This window comes from Papio anubis, chromosome 10, assembly GCF_008728515.1.
Source record: "Papio anubis isolate 15944 chromosome 10, Panubis1.0, whole genome shotgun sequence".
In the NCBI taxonomy this organism is placed as follows: Eukaryota; Metazoa; Chordata; class Mammalia; order Primates; family Cercopithecidae; genus Papio; species Papio anubis.
The window spans coordinates 74,198,101-74,220,737 of NC_044985.1; the positions used below are offsets into that span (position 1 = coordinate 74,198,101).

At 37.9% G+C, this 22,637-nt stretch overlaps 2 protein-coding genes across 9 annotated transcripts in view; one reads left to right on the plus strand and one right to left on the minus strand.

Moving 5' to 3' along the window:
• The window catches only part of MFSD6 (major facilitator superfamily domain containing 6), a 91,869-nt gene that overhangs the window by 65,343 nt on the left and 3,889 nt on the right, over positions 1-22,637 (plus strand). For 2 of the 6 annotated variants that reach the window (XR_004176601.1, XR_004176602.1), the window contains exons 4-7: positions 8,069-8,230; positions 9,185-9,283; positions 16,676-16,956; positions 19,327-19,714. Coding sequence is in view for 4 of the 6 variants with exons in the window: in XM_009199301.3 (XP_009197565.2) it covers positions 8,069-8,230; positions 9,185-9,283; positions 16,676-16,956; positions 19,327-19,530 (746 nt within the window). In the remaining 2 variants the exon portion in view is untranslated. Of the gene's footprint in view, positions 1-8,068; positions 8,231-9,184; positions 9,284-10,437; positions 10,894-16,675; positions 16,957-19,143; positions 19,169-19,326; positions 21,623-22,637 lie in introns of those variants that run through there. The other 4 variants (XM_009199301.3, XM_017954710.3, XM_009199303.3 and 1 more) reach the window with 3 other exon arrangements.
• NEMP2 (nuclear envelope integral membrane protein 2) overlaps positions 1-22,637 on the minus strand; it is a 74,098-nt gene that overhangs the window by 19,974 nt on the left and 31,487 nt on the right. The window contains exon 9 of one of the 3 annotated variants that reach the window (XM_031651426.1): positions 9,692-9,942. The exons of 1 other annotated variant lie outside the window; for it this stretch is intronic. In XM_031651426.1, the coding sequence (XP_031507286.1) occupies positions 9,903-9,942 (40 nt within the window). In that variant the 3' untranslated portion in view covers positions 9,692-9,902. Of the gene's footprint in view, positions 1-9,691; positions 10,096-22,637 lie in introns of those variants that run through there. One more of the 3 variants, XM_031651425.1, reaches the window with a different exon arrangement.

Genomic DNA, 22,637 nt, shown 5'->3' on the forward strand with positions numbered 1-22,637 from the left:
ATGCTTATACTTTTTCAGTTCTCCAAAGAGATGTACATGTAGGAAGACACACTATTAATGCTTGTTGTTTAATTCATTTTTCAGCCCCCTGTGCCATGTACTACAGTTAGTAGTTTATAATTTTTAAATCTTTTGAATGATATAAGAAATTCTGTCTCAAAAACTTATAAATATCTGAAGAAAATTTGAAAATTAAATTTAAAGCTGAACCTTCAGTATGATAGCTCTTCCTAGGATGACATCTTGCCATCCATAACACATCTGTAAAAACATCCATGTATTTTAATTAGTACTTATACCCTCATCTCACTCTATAGGTTAGCTGAGGCAGATTATCGAAATATGCAATAATCTGGAAACCATAAAGTGCTAAGGCTTGAATTAGACTATCTGGATTTGAATTCTAGCTCCCCTACCTATAGGCTCTGTGTCTTTGGGCAAAATGCTTAATCTCTCTGAGCCACAGACTCTTGAGTTATAGGAGAGGTTGACATGAGTATTAAATACACTAATCCATGCAAAGTATTTAGCACAGTACCTGACCCACAGTTAGCTTCTGATAAATGTTAGAAAGCACTCAATAACAAAAAAGTAAAATAAATTATAAATATAGATCAGGATCAGAGAAAATATCATTTAGAAGATTCTATTCTAAGGAGTTAAACTGCAATTATGCATTAAATCCTAACCATGAATTAAGCTGAAGCCTAATGACCAAAGCGTAAGGGAAACATGACTAGTCAGTGCACACTGTTAATAAAGTTATCTTTGGGGAAGGTAAGTGAAATTTTTATTGGCTGATAGAAAAGCAATTCTCATGTGTGGCTTCAGGTGGGAAAACACTGGGCGTGTAGTATAATGTTGCCAAGTCTTAACATTAAACTCCCTCAGTTTTGGGTGGTAGCCTCCTAAAACCTGCTTAAAGGTATGCCAAAGGCATAATGCCAGCACGTAAAATTCACAAGGGCCCCCAGAACATTATTGCATCAGTTATAGACTTTTTTTTTTTTAAGTAACTCATGTATTTTTTTAAGTTTGCAAGCTAGAGCTTATAGAAGAGATCTATCTTGTTTCCTCTGTCTACTTTTACTTATATATGGGATTTGGAAGTTTTCTCCAACCTTACCCAGGGTACCTTTTATCCATAAATGCTTTCTTTGTCATATCCCAGCATGCAGACCACTGCCTACCCTGTTTCAGTTCAATGTCCTTTTGTTCAGCTGCTGTTACATGTCAGCCCTCTGCTGGGTGCTGGATATGTCTATTCTCAAGGAGCTTAGTCTGCTTCCCCTTTAGATAAATCCTGCCCCCTTTCACCTGCCAGACTATAAGCTCCTTGGTGGCTAGGGACATTATTTTGCATATTGTCAAATATTCAAAGCCTAGCAGGGTATCTGGCACATAATATAGATGCTCAGTAAATACTGTTGAATGCATAAAGGGGATTCTTACAGTCCTGTACATCGATAGGTGTGGGAATGTTGGCTTTTAACACAAATTGTTGCATGTCTTATATAAAGTCTCTTTCGTGCAGCACACAGAAGATCCATGCTGCTGCTGCTGCTGCTAAGTCCATTGCTCTTTGTAGGATCCTCTGCCATTTGCTAAGTCCATTGCTCTTTGTAGGATCCTCTGCCATTTGTGGAAGGTCCATTGCTGATAGTAGCCCTAACTCTGACAGAGAGACTGGCTTGCTATTCACCATCTCTGTTTCCTTTTCTTTGTGGACATGCAGCTAGACTCTATTTCCCAGCCTCCCTTGCAGTTAGGTATGACCATGTGGTTAATTCTGGCCAGCAGAATAAAAGCAGAAATGATAGGAGGGAAGGATAGCACATGGGAAATTGTATGGGTCAGGTTTAGAAGTGTGTCACTCCCTCCTCTGTCGGCTGGATATTGACACCTAGGGTAAGCAGGCATTGCAGATGGCAGATTCTCTGCAACCTGGATCCCTGAGTGACTATGGAGCAGAGCTGCTACTACTTCTGTCTCCTGTTCATTGAACTTTGTGTGAGCAAGAAAAGAAAAACATTTAATGTGTGAAACCACTAAGATTTCCAATATAGACTTTTTCTTTTATTGCCTGCCCAATGGAGGCCCTTCCTGAGGAAGAATAGTCTCTTACTGATTTTCACCAAGTTGATCTTTCAGAAGTTTTTTTTTTAATCCCAGAACCAATTGCAATGCATACTTTGGTCTATTCGTGGAAAAGGTTTGTCACAACTGATTCTGTGTGCCAGTGCTAAAGGGATAGTTATGTTTTGTTCAGTAAGCTTAAGTCAGTGGCAGAAGCAAGAAAAAAAAAAAAATCCTAGTTCCCTAGTACTGTGTCAATTCTCACTCCTCCCAGCCACTATAATGTGATTTCCCCAAGCCAAGCAACATTTTACAAAGAGCAGCTGTCTCCTTAAGAAGAAAGGACTTTTTTCCTGCTCATACATGCCATTTATTTCAGTAGAGCATTCTTGTGGGCCAAGACTGAACAATTTTGAAACACGTGTTGTAGAATCAGATACCAGTGTTGAGTGTTATAAGGTAAAGAGTTATTTGGGACATTTAAAAAACAATAAATGATATGTCAGCTCTTCAGAAAGGGTAAAGAAGAGTTATTAAGAATATCATCTTTTAAACTGGTAGCTTGTGGGCCATGTTTGATATTAACAACAAAATCTCTCAAAGTATTCAGTTACATTTACTATACAATACTTCTAATAATTGTTCTGAGAACATATAGTATAATATTTAAGCACCCAGGCTCTGAACTTAGACACCTTGGGTTCAAATCCTATTCAACAACTCTGTTGTCTGTGTGACTCTGGACAAGGCATCTAATATCTCTGTGTCTTGGTTTCCTTTATGGAAAATGAAGAAAAAATAGTACTGTACCCATTGGAGGAATAGATTCAATATCTGTGTAAAACAGCACAATTCCTTGTAGAGTAAGCTGATGTGATAATATTAACGAAAACAGAGCCGGGCACAGTGGCTCACACCTGTAATCCCAGCACTTTGGGAGGCTGAGGCAGGCAGTTCACGAGGTCAAGAGATCAAGACCATCCTGGCCAACATGGTGAAACCCTGTCTCTACTAAGGGTACAAAAATTAGCTGGGCGTGGCGGCACACACCTGTAGTCCCAGCTACTCGGGAGGCTGAGGCAGGAGAATCGCTTGAACACAGGAGGCAGAGGATGCAGTGAGCCGAGATCATGCCATTGCACTCCAGCCTGGGCAACAAGAGTGAAACTCCGTCTCAAAAAAAAAAAAAAAAAAAAAATTAATGAAAACAATGAATGTTACTCCTAATTATTTTTAATGATTCTAGGTTATTCAAATGTAATGTATCCCAAAGAAAAGTCTTGGCAGTAAGTAGGTAGTGTGGATATATCTCTTGATTTTCATTGTGCCTCAAAGTCAATCCTGGGGGATCCCAGTAAAGGTAAGAAAGGACTGAGAAACTAAGTTTGTGTGGACTACTTGGTCTCTGAGAGTCATTCATTCTCAATCAATATATTTAAGCACCTGTTATGTGAGTTGGTACTGGATTGCCACGGAAGGCTCACTGGTTTTATGACAAGTAGCCATGGAAGGGTTAACACATATTGCAAGGAGAGTCAGCTCCTGTGCCCTTGTTACTGTTGTCAGTCAAAATAGCTTTTATTTTGACTGTTTGATCTACCACCTCAGTTATCTCATACTTAAAAAGGTTTAAAAATTTGTTACTCTAGTGTAAACACATTTACCCATGCCACTGAGTAAATGTGCTTATTTCATCACCTAAAGAATAATCATTTACTGCTTTTTCACAGTTCTCTAATAACTAAGAAAGTAGAAGCATTTTTATTTTCCTAGTTTATAATATCTTTCATCCGCTCTACTTTACAGGAATGTTGTTTTTGGTAGCACAATTCCTAAGACTTCCTAATCTTGTCTTACAAATATGGAAAATTGTGGAGGGTTTTCAAGTTTCTAGGTTGCTTTTTTTTTGGTTATTTTAAAACTAGAGAATCAGAATACAACTGTAGTAAAAATATTGGCAAGAGTTTCAGATTATTAAGATTAGTAGAAAGTTGCATGTTCCAGGTTATGAACAAGAACTGCAACTCCACAACTCTTTTGTATACACAGATGATGTTCTAATTCAGTCCCTTCTTATGGATTGCTAAGTTTTGCTGGTTTCCTATCTAAGAAATGAAATGAATTTAATTGGTTCTTCCACTTATACGATATCTTAAAGTAAGTTATTTTAGGGAAATCAGTTTTAATCCTATATCCTCCCTGGAAAATGTCAGAGCATACAAGCAGAGTGGCTTTCATTCTTCTGCTTTTAGTATCAGAAATTTTGTTTTTGTGCTTTACTATTTTTTCCTTCAGTTAATGCCCTGAGTTAATTTAAAGAATGTAATTCCCAATTATCTAATCAGTCTCAAAAGCAATATAGAAACTAGAAGTCTAACTGTAGAAAATCTTTTACAACTACCACTTAATACTAGTCAGTAAATTCTAAGAATAGTTTAAAAGCATCCTGACTTAAGTTATCCCACTGGAAAATGATTTAATTATCTTAGAACACTCAAAGTTTTAGAAAATGATTAGAATTTCTGAGAGAGGGGAAAAAAGAGACAAACCCTATTGTTGGAAGAGTTTGTGTGTGCCCAAGCCTTCACACTTAAAAGAATAACTGCTAGAATTGTTTTTTTTTTTTTTTTTTTATCTAGAATTATACTAAATATATTTTAACGTTTTGGTTGCTTGTAAATCCTGCAATTGATTGCTTAGACATACACATAACAATAGGTTTGGCATCAGCATTGAAGTTAACCTACTACCATTTGATGTGGTTTCAGGTCTTCAGTAATTCATCTTTAAGAAATGATTTCCAAATCTATGTTGGATTTTGCTATTGAATCTAATTAATTTTGAATAAACTAATTTTATTTCTTGGAATATTTTTGGGTTTTTCCTCTAGTGTGGTTAATGAAAAAAAATCTGCATATCTGAAAAGAAATGGACTTAGAATCATCTTTAATAATAGAAATGACAATACTTAAAATTATTCCCATTGTGTACTATGGTGTAAATACTCATAATTAAGACTAGCCAGGCATTATTCAATTTTGAGAAAGCTGGCATTATCTAGGGTACTGCAATTGTTTTGCCGGATAAAGCAAACACATTATTTGACTTTTTAGGAAATTAATTGTGTATGCTACTGCTAATCATCTAGTCCATCTTAGTAGTTAAAAAAAAAAAAAACCTGGTTAAAATGATGACTGAAACATATATAAAACCTAAGAAAGTTATTTTAATGTTTCTCAGTTAACTGTGAGGCATACAATCTAATGTGCCCAGTAAAAAACAGTGTTTATTCCATTATGAACCGACTTAAGTAGTATCATCCCTGATAATTTTTTTATTGTATGCCGGACATTGTGAATGGTATCTGGTTGGGTGTTGGCTATTTCTGTCTTCCTATAAATGTTCTCGAGCTTTGTTCTGGGACACAGCTAAGTTACTTGGAAATAGTGTGATCCTTTTGGGTCTTGCTTTTAAGATTACGTAGATGAGACGAGAGCAGTGTTTAGTCTAGGGCTAATTATTTCATAATACTAACAAAAGACTTTGTTCAGACTACTCTACCAGTCCTAGGAATCGTGAGTTGTTCCAGTTTGGCTGGTGGGAAGAAGTGTTCCCCGCCTTGTGTGGATTCTGGGTATTGTTCTCTGAAATGGTTTTGGGTAGTTCTTTCCCTCACTCTGGCTAGCGTCTGCACATGTTTTGCTGATCGGTACTCTGCTGAATACATTAGGGGAGCCCTCTGTAGATCTCTGGAGTTTTCTCCCTATGATGCTGTCTCCTCTCTGGCATCCTGCCCTGGAACTCTAGCCACCTTGGCTCCCTAGACTCTTGGCTATAGTCTTCAACTTGGCAGTTCTCTTTTTTGCCCTGCAGATTTCAGACTCTCATCAGTCAGTAAACTAAAGCTTTTCATTTGCTTCCCATCTCTCAGGGATCACTGTCCTTGTTGCTGATGTCCCTTGGGAACCACCGCCTCATATATTTTGTCCAGTTTTTTAGTTACTTGAGGAAGGAGAATAAATTTAGTCCCTGTTATTCCATTCTGGTCAGAGGCAGACTACTGTCAGATCAAATTTTAAAAGAATTTTGATCTTTTAGTTTAATTTTCCAAAATATGAGTTAAGAGTCTCTTATGATATTATCTCCAAATGAGACGATTTCTCAGGGAATAATCTAGATGGAACCAGATGATTTCTTAATCCCATCTAGCTATAAAACCTGTTGTGACAATATCTGGTTTTTACATTTAAAACAGTGTCTTAATGAAGATTTTAATTCAGACAATGCAGTTACTGCATAATAATGACCATTTTTCCACCTGTTATCTCCATCTTCCTGTCATTCCAGTAAATGGTGAAGACATAAAACTGGTAATGGGATCTGGTAAATTGTTTCTGCACTCATTTTTTTTTTTATTGAACTATATACTAAAAAGCATGGCTGGGTGCAGTGGCTCACTAATCCCAGCACTTTGAGAGGCTGAGGCAGGCAGATCATGAGGTCAAGAGATCGAGACCAAACTGGCCAACGTGGTGAAACCCTGTCTCTACTAAAAATACAAAAATTAGCTGGGCATGATGGTGGGCGCTTGTAGTCCCAGCTACTCGGGAGGCTGAGGCAGGAGGATCACTTGAACCCAGGAAGCAGAGGTTGCAGTGAGCTGAGATTGCACCACTGCACTCCAGCCTGGTGACAGAGCAATACTCCGTCTCAAACAAAACAAAATATAAAAATTGTTATATCCTTTGAATCATTAACCCCACTTGTTTGGAATTATAGCCAATGTAAATAATCCAAGGTATATAAAAAGCAATGTTAATCATGATGTTAATTATAATGGAGAAAAGTAGAAATAATCCTAATGTCAAAGTAGGTGCCCTAGATGGGATGAATGCCCAGAATATATGAAGAGCTCCTACAACTCAATAACAAAAACCAACCCAACTAAAAAGTAGACAAAGGACTTGAATAAACATTTCTTCAAAGAAGATATAGATAGCCAATAAACACCTAAAAGGTGCTCGAAATCACTAGCTATTAGGGGAAAGCAAATTGACAACATGAGAAATTGCTTCACATTCATTATGATTGCTATTTATATATATATATATATATATATGTGTGTGTGTGTTCTGGCAAGGAGGTGGAGAAATTGGATCTCTCATACATTTCAGGTGGGAATTAAAAATGGTACAGCTACTGTGGAAAAAAGGTAGTTCCTCAAAGTGTTAAACATATAGTGACCATATCACCCAACAATTGCATTTCTAGTTACATACTCAAAAGAATTTTTTTTGAAACAGAATCTTGCTCTGTTGCCAGGCTGGAGGGCAGTGGCGTGATCTTGACTCACTGCAACCTCTGCCTCCTGGGTTCAAGCAATTCCACTGCCTCAGCCTCCTGACTAGCTGGGACTACAGGTAGAGACGGGGTTTCACCATGTTGGCCAGGATGGTCTCGATCTCCTGACCTCATGATCCGCCCACCTCAGCCTCCCAAAGTGCTGGGATTAAAGGTGTGAGCCACTGCACCCAGCCACTCAAAAGAATTTAAATCAAGGACTCAGATACTTGCATACCAGGTTGATAGCAGCATTATTCACAGTAGCAGAAGGAAACAACCCAAATGTCTATCCATAGATGAAAAGATGAACAAAATGAATGGGAGTCACATTCATGAGACAGAAAGTAGAATGGTGGTTGTCAGGGGATGTGACAGGGGGTGAGTGTAAGTTATGGTTTAATGAGCACAGAATTTTTGTTTGTGGTAGTGAAAAAGTTCTGGAGATGGATGATGGTGACAGCTGTACTTGTGAGTGTACTCAGTGCCACTGAACCGTACATTTAAAAATGTAAAAATGGTAAATTTTTAATGTATATTTTACCACGACAAATCTTAAAAATAGGTGCCTAGTTAAATAATTCACATTTCAAAACAGAGTAGCCTAAGAAATGCTAACCAACCAATCCCTCCTGCTCTTCTTCCTCTCCAGGAGTGACACACGCAGCCATCTGGGCAGCATGCATTTCTTACCTCAGTGCAGCTGTTCCCCCTGAGCTGAGGACATCTGCTCAGGGCATCCTGCAGGGCCTTCACCTGGGTTTGGGAAGAGGCTGTGGTGCCATGATTGGAGGCGTGTTAGTCAATTATTTTGGTAAGAATGGCTTTCTCCCATTTTTTTTCTTTTCTATAATTAAAACATAATTTTTTTCCAGCAATACCTCAATAAACAATCCAGTTATTACTGAAGATTGCCCAAAGCTAAATTCCAGTATTCATAATCTCTTTCTAGATTTCATGGTAGTCATAATTGTGAAGCAGCATGCTTACGTTGTTAAGCTGATTTGAGCCAGCCTGTAACTGTGCACACTCCTCTGACAATCAGCTTAATGAGATGCTACAGAGATCCCTCAAAGGAGCCAAACAAATGAATTAGCATGAGTGCTTTTAGTCTAAAATAAGGTACCTTAAACCTGCTGATAATAATCCTAAAGGAAATAAAAGTCATCATTGTTACTCCATTAGGAGATTGTGAACCGGAAGAATCTAACCATATGCTGGCTTTGGTAATGCTACTACATTTATGATAATAAAATCTGTCTGTCTTGTCATATCTTTCTTATTAGAAACATAGGAGCTGAAATAGGAATGAGATTATTCTGCTCCAGGAATCTTAACTGCTCAGTCATCTATTAATATATAAGGTGGGCCCCAGGAAATGTGTGCATTTATAGCATTATTTGAGCACTGCTGTTCCAACTACAGATTAATAGCGCTGTTAGTTAATAATTGGGTAAATGGTCTTTTCATATGAAGAGGAGAGCACCATTGAATTGTATGAGTCATGGTGAAAGGCACTGAGAAATAATCCTATATAAATGCAGTTTTATAATCGATCGATGGCGGATCCAGTATCAGCCCTGGGTCTCTTGACATGTACCCAGCCCTGTGTTTTTCCATTATGTGGAGCTAATAGCCAAACCCTTTTCTCTGGTTTGTCCCAAGCTGTGCTTCCTTTGCTTTGATCTTTAGAAAACTGACGGTTTTAGATGAGCGCTATCTGCATTTCTTGGAATTACTCTATAGAGAGTGCTGTTTGTTTTTATAGGGGCTGCTGCAACCTTCCGAGGAATCGGCATGGCCTGCTTGGTGATCCTACTGCTCTTTGCCCTGATCCAGTGGCTGGCAGTGCCAGATGAGGAAGAAGGTAATTATTTCCATTCTTTCTTAATATTCCTAACAGTTCAGGCCATGGGAAATCAACACATGCCCCCAGAGAAGCCTAGAAGTGGTACAGAATGTACAACAGGCCTACTTGGCTTGATTTTCTGAGTGGCGTATCGATGAATTCATGTGGACCTTTGTTAAAGAGATCCACCTACTACATAAAAAAAGTATTGTTTTAAGTAGCTTGGGGTTTTCTTGTTTTTTGTTTGTTTTCTTTTATAGTGCAAGGTCCTAGGGAAGTATTAGTTTTCAGTTTCTCTGGTATTCTAAAGGTATTTCAAATGTAAGTCAAATACATATAAGGCTATACAGTCATTTTGCTACTAGGGATAGGGAGTGAATGGTAATATTCTCTATGCCTTACCTTCATTTGTTTTTTTTTAAAAAAAAAAAAAGTCAAGACCTGAAATCTGAATGTTTCTCTGAACCAGGGATGGCCTTTATTAAGATTGTTCTACAAAAAGGAGGTTATATCAAATATTAATGTGTAGATGAGAATGAGCTGACTGAACTTTTTATGAAAAAGGTCAACCAGGAGGATGAAAATATTCTTGCTCAGCTTTTTTGCCCCAGAACAGGGCTCATCTTCTTTGGGTGTCCTATCCTTTGGGAGCATTAGCCTCAGGCCCTGAAATGCTTCTGTGAAGAGAAAAACTTGCTTGTTACAGAAGCTTCAGAGACAGATTTTAATCTCAATGAGTTACTTAGAAAGACCAATACTTTTTTTCTTTCTTTTGTTCTTTTATAATCCTAAGCGGATTCTCTCTGTTACACAGCCTCAGTCCATGCCTCCTGTAAAAGACCAATAAAAATAGCTATCATGGCTCTCCCAAAGTTATAAGATGTAGTTAAAGTTGTATTTTGAGAAAAATTTATGGACTTGAATATCTTCGCTATTAATCACAAAAAAATTAAAATCATTAAACATTCAATGTAAGAAACATAAAAATAAGCAATCAAATTTTAACTCATCTTTGATTAGTGAGAATATGGTACTGGGTTAGTTTTTAAAACAATTGTGTTCTGGAGAGAGTGTTATCAGGAAAATGGCGGATAGGAGGCCGGACTAGGTTGCAGCTCCCACTCAGATGGACAGAGTAACATGTGGGGACTTGCATCGTGCTTTTGCTCCAGAACTACTGCAGGAATATACCAGGAAAGCTGAGAGAATACACAGACCCTCTGGAGGAAGCGGATTGTTCCTGCAGGACCTGGGAGACAGGCCAAATATTGGGCTGGTATCCAGTTGAGGGACCTGAATGAAGATGGTTCACATCACAGGACACTATGCAGACAGCCCCAGTACCAGCCCGGAGCCTGGTAGCCCTGTTGGGTGGCTAGATCCAGAAGAGAAATGACAATCACTACAGCTTGACTGTCAGGAAGCTACATCCCTCAGAAAATGGGGAGAGTACTACATCAAAGGAACACCCTGTGGGAAAAAAGAATCTGAACAGCAGCCTTCAGTGCCAGCTCTTCCCTTTGCCATAGCCTACGGGAAGGAACCAGAAAAACAATTCTGGTAATAATGACAAAACAAGGTTCTTTAACCTGCCTCACCAAAATCACACTAGCTCACCAGCAATAGATCCAAACCAAGAAGAAATCCCTGATTTCCCTGAAAAAGAATTCAGAAGATCCATTATTAAGCTAATCAAGGAGGCATCAGAGAAAGGTGAAGTCCAATTTAAGGAAATTGAAAAAAATGATACAAGAAATGAGGGGAGAAATCTTCAGTGAGATAGCATAAATAAAAAAACAATTACAACTTCAGGAAATAAAGGACACACTTAGAGAAATGCAAAATGTTCTGGAAAGTCTCAGCAATAGAATTGAAGAAGCAGAATAAAGAACTTCAGAGCTCAAAGACAAGGTTTTTGAATTAACTCAATCCAACAAAGACAAAGAAAAATTTTAAAAAATGAACAAAGCCTCAAAGAAGTTTAGGATTGTGTTAAATAAACAAACCTAAGAATAATTGGAGTTACTGAAGAAGAAGAGAAATCTGAATGTTTGGAAAACCCATTTGGGGGAATAATCAAGGAAAACTTGCTAGAAACCTAGACATCCAAATACAAGAATCCCAAAGAACACCTTGGAAATTCAGCACAAAGAGATCATCACCTAGGCACATTGTCATTAGTTTATCTAAAGTCAAGAGGAAGGAAAGAATCTTAAGAGCTGTGAGGCAAAAGCACAAATAACCTATAAAGGAAAACCTATTGGATTAACAGCAGATTTCTCAGCAGAAACCCTGTAAGCTAGAAGGGATTGGGGCCCTATGTTCAGCCTCTTTAAACAAAACAATTACCAGTCAAAAATTTTGTATCCAGTGAAACTAAGCTTCATAAATAAAGGAAAGATACAGTCTTTTTCAGACAAACAAATGCTGAGATAATTTGCCACTATCAAGCCAGCACTCTAAGAACTACCAAACCAGAACTATAAGCATTTGCCACCACCAAGCCAGCACTACAAGAGCTAAAAGGAGCTCTAAATCTTGAAACAAATCCTGGAAACATCTAAACAGAACCTCTTTAAAGCATAAATCTCACAGGACCTATAAAAACAAAATACAATTTAAAAAAAAAAAAAAGGTATACAGTCAACTAATAACACAATGATTGGAACAGTACCTCACATTTCAATACTAACGTTGAATGTAAATGGCTTAAATGCTCCACTTCAAAGATACAGAATTGCAGAATGGATAAGAATTCACCAACCAAGTATCTGCTGCCTTCAAGAGACTCGCCTAACACATAAGGACTCATAAATTTAAGGTAAAGGAGTGGAAAAAGACATTCCATGCAAATGGACACCAAAAGCAAGCAGGAGTAGCTATTCTTATATCAGACAAAGCAAACATTAAAGCAACAGCAGTTAAAAAAGACAAAGGGTGACATTATATAATGATAAAAGGCCTTGCCCAACAGGAAAATTTCACAATCCTCAATATATATACACCTAACACTGGAGCTCCCAAATTTATAAAACAATTACTACTAGATCTAAGTAATGAGATATACAGCAACACAATAATAGTGGGAGATGTCAGTACTCCACTGACAGCACTAGACAGGTCATCAAGACAAAGTCAACAAAGAAACAATGGATTTAAACTATATCCTAGAACAAATGAACTTAACAGATATTTACAGAACATTCTACCCAACAACTGCAGAATATACATTCTATTCATCAGTGCATGGAACTTTCTCCAAGATGTATGATAGGCCACAAAACAAGTCTCAATAAATTTAAGAAAATTGAAATTATATAAAGTATTATCTCAGACCACAGTGGAATAAAACCAGAAACCAACTCCAAAAGGAACCTTCAAAGCCATGCAAATACATGGAAATTAAATAACCTCCTGAATGATCATTGGGTCAACAACAAAATCAAGATGGAAATTTAAAATTCTTTGAACTGGCCGGGCGCGGTGGCTCACGCCTATAATCCCAGTACTTTGGGAGGCCGAGTCAGGTGGATCACGAGGTCAGGAGATTGAGATCATCCTGGCTAATACAGTGAAACTGTCTCTACTAAAAACACAAAAAATTAGTCGGGCGTGGTGGCGGGTGCCTGTAATCCCAGCTACTCGGGAGGCTGAGGCAGGAGAATGGCGTAAACCCGGGAGGCGGAGCTTGCAGTGAGCCGAGATCACACCACTGCACTCCAGCCTGGGCAACAGAGCAAGACTCCATCTGAAAAATAAAATGAAATAAAATAAAATAAAAATAAAAAATAAAATGTTTTGAACTGAACAATAATAGTGACACAACCTATCAAAACCTCTGGGATACAGCAAAGACAATGATAAGGGGAAAGGTCATAGCCTTAAATGCCTACATCAAAAAGTATGAAAGAACACAAGTAGATAATCTAAGGTCACACTTCAAGGAACTAGAGAAACAAGAACAAACCAAACCCAGCAGAAGAAAGGAAATAACCAAGATGAGACAAGAACTAAATGAAATTGAAAGAAAAAAATACAAAAAATAAACGAAAGAAAAAGCTGGTTAAAAAGATAGAATTGATATATCATTAAGATTAACCAAGAAAAGAAAAGAGAAAATCCAAATAAGCTCAATTAGAAACAAAACAGGAAATATTACAACTGATACCACAGAAATACAAAAGATCCTTCAAGGCTACTATTAACACCTTTACATGCATAAACTGGAAAACACAGAGGAGATAAGTTCCTTGAAAGATACAACCCTCCTAGCTTAAATCAGGAAGAATTAGAAACCCTGAACAGACAACTAAGTAGTGAGACTAAAACAGTAATAAAAAAATTGCCAACAAAAAGTCCAGGACCAGATGGATTCACAGCTGAATTCTATCAGGCATTCAAAGAAGAATTGGTACCAATTCTATTGACACTATTCCACAAGATAGAGAAAGAGGGAATCCTCCCTAAAACCTTCCATGAAGCCAGTATCACCCTAATACCAAAACCAGGAAAGGACATAACAAAAAAAGAAAACTACAGACCAATATCCCTGATGAACATTGATGCAAAAATCCTTAACAAAATACTAGTTAATCGAATCCAACAGCATGTCAAAAAGATAATCCACCATGATCAAGTGGGTTTCATACCAGGGATGCAGGAATGGTTTAACATATGCAAGTCAATAAATGTCTTTCACCACATAAACAGAATTAAAAACAAAAATCACATGATCATCTCAGTAGATGCAGAAAAAGCATTTGATGAAATCCAGCATCCCTTTATGATTAAAACCCTCAGCAAAATCAACATACAAGAAACATACCACAATGAAATAAAGCCATTTGTGATAAACTCACAGCCAACATAATACTGAACAGGGAAAAGTTGGAAGCATTCCCTCTGAAAATTGGAACAAGACAAGGATGCCTACTCCCACCACTTCTATTCAACATAGTACATAGTCCTAGCCAGAGCAATCAGACAAGAGAAGGAAATAAAGGGCATCCAAATCGGTAAAGAGGAGTCAAACTGTCGCTGTTTGCTGATGATAAGACTGTATACCTAGAAAACCCTGAAGTCCTCCTAAAAGGCCTTAGAACTGATAAATGAATTCAGCAATATTTCAGGATACAAAATTAATGTACACAAATCAGTAACTCTGCTATATACCAACAGTGACCAAGATAAGAATCAAATCAAGAACCCAACTCCTTTTATAATAGCTGCAAAAAATATTTAGGAATATACCTAACCAAGGAGGTGAAAGACCTCTACAAGGAAAACTACAAAACACTGCTGAAAGAAATCATACATGACATAAACAAATGGAAATATATCCCATGTTTATGGATGGGTAGAATCAATATTGTGAAAATAACCATACTGCCAAAAGCAATCTATAGCTTCAATGCAATTCCCATCAAAATACCATCATTCTTCCCAGAACTAGAAAAAAAAATCCTAAAATTCATATGGAGCCAAAAAATAGCCTGCATAGCCAAAGTGAGACTAAGCAAAAAGAACAAATTGGGAGACATCACACTACCTGATTTCAAACTATACTATAAGGCCATAGTCACCAAAACAGCATGGTACTGGTATAAAAATAGGCCCATGGACCAATGAAACAGAATAGAGAACCCAGAAATAAAGCCAAATACTTACAGCCAATTGATATTTGACAAAGCAAACAAAAACATAAAGTGGGGAAAGGACACACTATTCAACAAATGGTGCTGGGATAATTGGCAAGCAACATGTAGGAGAATGAAACTGGATTCTCATCTCTCACCTTATAAAAAAATCAACTCAAGATGGATCAAGGACTTAAATGTAAGACCTGAAACTAAAAATTCTAGAAGATAACATCAGAAAAACCCTTCTAGACATTGGCTTAGACAGAGATTTCATGACCAAGAACCCAAAAGCAAATGCAACAAAAACAAAGATAAATAGATAGGACTTAATTAAACTAAAGAGCTTTTGCACAGCCAAAGGAACAGTCAGCAGAGTAAATAGACAACCCACAGGGTGGGAGTAAATCTTCAGTCTATGTATCCAACAAAGGACTAATATCCAGAATCTACAAGGAACTCAAAACAAATTAGCAAAAAAAAAAAAAAAAAATCAAAAAGTGGACTAAGGACATGCATAAACAATTCTCAAGTGAAGATACACAAATGGCCAACAAACAAGAAAAAATGGTCAACATCAGTAGTGATTAGGGAAATGCAAATCAAAACCACAATGTGATACCACCTTACTCCCACAAGAATGGCCATTATCAAATGATCAAAAAATAATCGATGTTGGTGCGGATGTGGTGAAAAGGAAACACTTCTACACTGCTGGCAGGAATGTAAACTGTACAAACACTATGGAAAACAGTATGGAGATTCCTTAAGAACTAAAAGTAGAACTACTATTTGATCCAGCAATCCCACTACTGGGTATTTACCCAGAGGAAAAGAAGTCATTATATGAAAAAGCTACTTGCACATGCATGTTTATAGCAGCACAATTCACAATTGCAAAAATGCAGAACCAACCCAAATGCCCAGCAATCAATGAATGGGTAAAGAAACTGTAGTGTGTGTGTGTGTATACACACACACATACATACATATATATACACGAACATGTATACACACACACACACACACACACACACACACACACACACAATGGAATACTACTCAGCCATAAAAAGGAATGAACTAATGGCATTCACAGCAACCTGGATGGGATTGGAGACCATATTATAAGTCAAGTAACTCAGGAATAGAAAACCAAACATCGTATATTTTCACTTATAAGAGGGAGCTAAGCTGTGAGGATGCAAGGGCATGAGAATGATATGATGGACTTTGGGGACACAGGGGAAAGGGTGGGAAGGGGGTGAGGGATACAAGACTACTAATTGGGTTCATTGTATACTGCTTGGGTGATGGCTGCACCAAAATCTCACAAATCACCATTAGAGAACTTATGTAACCAACTACTACCTGTTCCCCAAAAAACCTATGAGAATAAAAATTTTTTAAAAAAATAACTATCATGTGGCTTTTCCTGTTTTGATGCCTGTCTTTTAATCATAATCCTGTAAATGGGCCTAAGGCAACACTCATTATAACCTATGCCCCACTGATGTTCTAAGTTAAATGAAAAATAGATTTCTTAAGTATATATGTTAATGTCTATTAGCCCTATAAAGAGACCCAAAGATAAACATCACGTTCATTGATTCAGTACTTGCACCAAGTAATGAAGTCATTGGTAACCAGCAATTTATTAATATTACCAAGCACTCTGGAATGGGCATATGGGATTCTTGGTTTATTTATTTTTACCTTTGTTCAAACATGTACAAAATGCTGAAAAATAGTTTAAACATTATTTTCTCTCCAGACAAGACAATGTTGGCAGAAAGAATTCCTGTTCCCTCTAGTCCTGTTCCTATAGCAACCATCGACTTGGTACAGCAACAGACAGAAGATGTCATGCCACGCATTGAGCCCAGACTTCCACCCAAGAAAACTAAGCACCAGGAAGAACAGGAAGATGTGAATAAACCAGCCTGGGGAGTCAGCTCTTCTCCCTGGGTGACCTTTGTCTATGCACTCTACCAAATTAAAGAGATAATGCAACTCACAAGAGACAACCGTGCTTCTGAGATACAGCCTTTACAGGTACAGTTCCTTTGCTAGGCTAGCAGTATTACCTGTCACTCAAGATACCTTAACTGGGCTCAGTTGTTTTAATTACTCACTTTTCATTCAACAAGATTTATTGAAAGTCTGGTGGGGGAAATAAACATGCAAACAATTTCAGTACTCTGAACACTGAGTTAAAGAGGGTGTATATAAGGTCCCATAGAGAGAATATTCTGCCTTATGGAGTTCAGGAAAACTTCAGAGGATATGATTCTTTCACTTCTTGAAAGAAATAAAATAAATAAATCCATTCTTTCATTGTAATTTGTTTTACATTTCAGTATTGACGGTTGCCAGTTGAAAGGAGAATACATGGTTCATGCCTTCAGGAACCATATTTATTAATCTCTGTAATTCCAAAATTCTAGTGGGAGGCATTATATATTATTATTATAGGACCACCATAAATATTTATTGAATTAATTGAGCCACTGTATGGGTATGATAGGACACCTAACTCAGTGGAATGATGGTTGTGCAGGTGGCCTCACCTGAAAAATAAGTCTAAAAGTGTGATTTTTCTTGTCCCCAGAGGAGTGATCTTTCCTGAGTAGTTAAATCATGTTGATAGAAGTGTGGATAACTGTACAGGTGTATCCCGACTTTGGAAAATGGGTGTAACTTCTATAAATCATTTAGCCAAAGAAATAGACCCAGTTCCTCCATTTTATAATAATCACTCCCTTTTACTTGGTAAGTCATGTCAACTCTGTCTGGAGTAGCTTCAGAGGACACACAAAAAAATAAAGGGGAAAGATTTAAAAATAAGGGTAGTTTGAGTAATTACCCTTTCAGAAAATTTGTTGAACTAATTAATCTTAACTTTGTAAGCTAACATAAAATCTTTGTGAAATTTTAACCAAATCTGGTTCGTTACTGATAGCCATATGCATTGCCAGTCCACGCGTGATCCTATTTGTTAATTTATCAAGATAATAAACTCATATCATTCCTCTGCTCAGTCAAGAACCAGACATTGTGGTGGGAGAAGCATATACAGGATTTTAATACCTTAAAGCAAGAAGATGAAACAGGAGAAAGGATGATTTTAATATCTGCTGCTTGAGTAGCAATATTTTCATTACTTTGTGTACTCATCCTCATTTTCACAGAAGCCACATTAAATTTTTAATATGGCTTTTTTTTCTGGTATGTTAGGATTAATCAATTTTTTTTCTGGGCTGGGCGTGGTGGCTCACGCCTGTAATCCCAGCACTTTGGGAGGCCAAGGTGGGTGGATCACAAGGTCAGGAGATCGAGACCAGCCTGGCCAAGATGGTGAAACCCTGTCTCTACTAAAAATATAAGAATTAGCTGGGCATGGTGGCGGGTGCCTGTAATCGCAGCTACTCCGGAAGGCTGAGGCAGAGAATTGCTTGAACCCGGGAGGTGGAGGTTCCAGTGAGCCAAGATTATGCCACTGCACTTCAGCCTAGGCGACAGAGCGAGACTCCTTCTCAAAATAATAAATAAATAAATAAATAAATAAATAAATAAATAAATAAAAATTTTCTGGTATGTTAGGATTAATAAAAACTGGCAGGTATGCTGTAGTTGTTCCTAGAAGTCATTATACTAAGTTTCTTTTTCTTACATTGTAGAATCACAGAAATGAACATTTCTGTTGGGTGCTCAGCTAAAAAGTGATAGGTACTAATTTGGGGGAGAATCTATTTAAATTTTTTTCTTATTTGTACAACCAATATGGCATTTATGGAAATTGCTGCTGGTGATGTTATACTCATGGTTATTTACAGTTGGTTACACAAGTGCTTGTTTACATTCACTTTTTTATGTGGATGTTCTGTCTTAGTATCTAACTTTTGGTGCACATTTTGAAATACCAAATATACATCAGGACTCTTAATTACAGGACATTCTTTCCCACCTCTGCCTCCAAGGATGAGGATGAGAACCCCTTACGTCCTTCCTGTTAGACAAAGTGTCTTCTGGCTCTTGGTTTCTGTGGTCTTAGCAAACGGCCTGAGTTTCAGTTATTCCATAGTGCTTGCCCAGCAACTTGCCACATGGCCGGGGGGCTCAGCAAATATTTGCTGATGTAAACTGTTTACCAAGTACTAACAGACATTTTGGTGGTAATGTTCCTTTTTCCACAAGACACGTCTGCTTATAGTGTTTGTGTTTTTCATGCGGCTCTGGCAGTTGCACATAGGAAAGGAGATGAAAGGTAAGACATTCTATCCTTATTCCTCTATTACTTGGTCCCTGAAATGGGCACTTCCGGATGATCTCCCCATGTTTCCTATCTTACTTAAAAGCATATATAAAAAGTTGGATTTATTTGCTGTCACTGATCATGGGGCATCTCCTGTTTTCTACCTCCAGGGGACCAATGAGAACAGGGAAAATTCTCCTGCTGGTAGAGCCCAGCCTGTCCCATGTGAGACTCACTCTGACCCATGTAGAAACCTGCCATTCCCTGACGCAGCAGCATCTCAGACACAGACCAGCCCTGCTCACCCCAGTGTGGACCCGCGCACAGAGCAGAGTGAAGAGCAGCAGGCTCAGCTGGCCGCAGGAGGACACTGAGGGCATCCTGCTCATCTCACACCCTGCATGGAATCAGGCTCCTCAGCCAGGACACAGGGCGAGGCCCCCCAGCCAGGATACGCCTTCCCTGGAGGAGCACAGCACTGCATATGCTTCTAAATATCTAAACTCATTAACATGGAAACACACACACAGGAGCTACAGTACATATTGGCAGGAAAAGGTAAACTTTCGAATTCCCCTTGGAATTACAAAAGGGAAATGGAGTTCAATGAGGACTTTCAGTTCTTTGCTTGGTTAGGTTAAGGATGATAGAATTTCTCTGCCAGTGCAGTAAGAGTTGAAACCAGCAGTTACACTAAGTAAGTGGAGGGAGTGAAAGTGTTTTGAGGTGAATGTGGATATAATTTCCCTCTTCTGATTATTTATTCTTATTATTTAGTTCTTAATACAAACTGGGAAGAGATAGAATTCATCTATACTTTCTTTTTTCTTGAAGAGAACCATTTGAAAAATTACAAGATACATTTAAAAAGTAACCAGATAAAAGTTAGTAGCACATGTGCTTTTGTTAAAAATAAAGTTAAAAGTTAAAGTTAAAAAATGAAGTTAAAAGTTTCATCAGAAACTTTACATATCTTTAGCAAATATATTTTTATATGTGTATGGTATATAATGGAAATAATTCTTTGAGCAACAGAAGCTATTATTGACTACTGCAAGCTAAGCTGAGCTTAAAAATGCCTTTTGTTTTAAATGGGCTTTGAGAAAAAAAACAGAAACGGGGGATTATTTCAAATCAACCAACCAACTCAGTATCCTGTGGCTTGATAGACAAGAGTTTACTACATATATTGATAATGTAAATAGCCTGTCTTGCTATTTACTATCTTATAGTGATTCAGGCTCTAATTAGCTGAGGGAATGAAACACACACAAAAATCACTGAATTCCTAAGAGTTCCATTAAATAAGCAGTACTATTTATAAATCACAGTATAAGACTTAAGTGCCTGGGGAAGGGATACAATTTTTAGAAATTACATATTGGGTCAGTTTTGTTTTGTTTTTGGTGAGGAAAAGGTGGTAAATAGGAAACCATGAATGGGAAGGATGGCAATAAGTAGCAACTGTACTTTCCAATGACTAAAGAAAGAAAATCTCAGTATATTCCTTCTCATGAAGACACAGTCAGACACTGGACAATGTAACGTATGCAACTGCAAACATTACAGCTGCAGCCAGAACAATGGCTGCGTGGATCACATGTAAAGCTTGCCGCTCAAAATCAAAGCAGAGGTTAACAGGAAATCTGGGGGGAGTGTGGAAAAGGGAACACAGCTTTAGCTGACTAAAGGTGAATTATATAATTTATAATAGCTGTGGATGAGCACAGGCGAGAGAGGAAAGAAAAGAACAGTTAGAAATGAGCAACTCACCTTACCCTGATTAGACAGGATCAATTGTAAAGTGAGGGCTTCTCCATGACACCATAGTTCTGCCCAGTACTGCATTTGGGATAAGAAATTCTACACTTGGATGTCTAGCTTCACCACACAGCTTAAAAATAAAATAACTGAAATAGAATTCAGCAAATAGTTATTTTTTGCACTTGAACTGAAACGTACTGTACTGTAAATTATGACTCATTTTAAGTGACCTTTAAAATCAGATGTATTTATTATGCTTGTGTAATTATAGAAATAAAGAAATGGGTGACAGGCTGAACCTCACCTATGAATGTACAGTATGTGGATTTGTGAAACTGACTGTAGGAAGTCAAAAACTTATACTGTATCTTGTGTTTACAGTTCTGATTTATTCCTTTGAAAAGCCTGCTGTTTTGGAAATGCACAGCTGACATGTTGAAATATAAATAAATACCATTTTTAAATGTTTCTTAAATGATAAAGATGTGACCAAACAGAAGTCCTTTACTCTGTAATCAATGAGACCAAATTCAACATGCCTTTGTCATGGAACATTTACTGTGACAGCAGAATCTATAATGCAGTCATTCCCAGCCTTGTGAGCTGACACCTTCATGGGTTTGTGGACTTTGTGACTTTTTCTTCCTGTCCCCAAAGTGCCATATGCTACCTTAAAAAATATTAAAGTGAATTCAAATTAAATTTTGATTTGAGATTTTGTAACCCCTCTTGAGATCCCTCAGCACACGCAGGGGTGTCACAGAGCCCAGGCTGGTAATCACTGCCTTAATGACTTACTTCCTACTCTTTCTCCTGTGGTTGTAGAAACAGTAAATTACCCAAGTTCTGAGCTTGTGTGGATCCAAAGCGGTTAATTGCTAATTATTAAACTAGTCCTCAAGTCTTAGGAATAGATTATAATACATACATTGTCCAGCAGGCAGTAAACCTCATGAAAAGCGTTAAGGAATTCACAGGAAGAGCAACGCTGCTTTACTGGCTTATTAATCCTGCCATGGGTCACATGAAGTGGATAGTTGGCTAATAGCTTCCCTCTAATTGGCAATTCCTTCCAGTACTGCTGAGGTACTGAGACCATTACTTAGGCAATATTGCTCTCCACTAATTTGGAGTTAAGGAATCTAGGAAAAGGGAACCACATCCGTGGATACTGGGTGCTTGTAGTGTGCTAAGATTATCATTTTGCCCTTAACAAAAACTGGAGGTGTTCCTATCACTATCGCCATTTTAAACAAGAGAATTCTGAAGCTAACAGTTTAAGTTATGAGATCAAGGTCACAAAGCCAAGATTCAAACTCAAATCTTCCTAATGTCAAAGCCCTAGTCCGCTAAGCACCTTGCCCCACCCCAGGAGGCAGGGAGGCCATTCCCTGGATCTGTTGTGGCAGAGGAAGCCATAAAGCAGCCCAGCCTGAACCATTACCATACATGCCTGATATGTGTATATGTGTGGTTGTATTTCCATTTAGGATTTCTAGATATTCCTAGATGTCTAGAAATCCTTCAAATTCCTGATGCTTTGTGAAATGCAGGTACACCAGACCCTTTACACTCTGCCAGTGAGTTGGCTGGACTGATAACTCTGCACAGGAAGCCCAGAGGTTGGTAGGGACTCTGGCCAGGGCCATGGGAATCAGGAAGGGAAAGCAGACACACCCACAGCTCTGTAACCAAGGCGATGGCATCGTAGAATAGC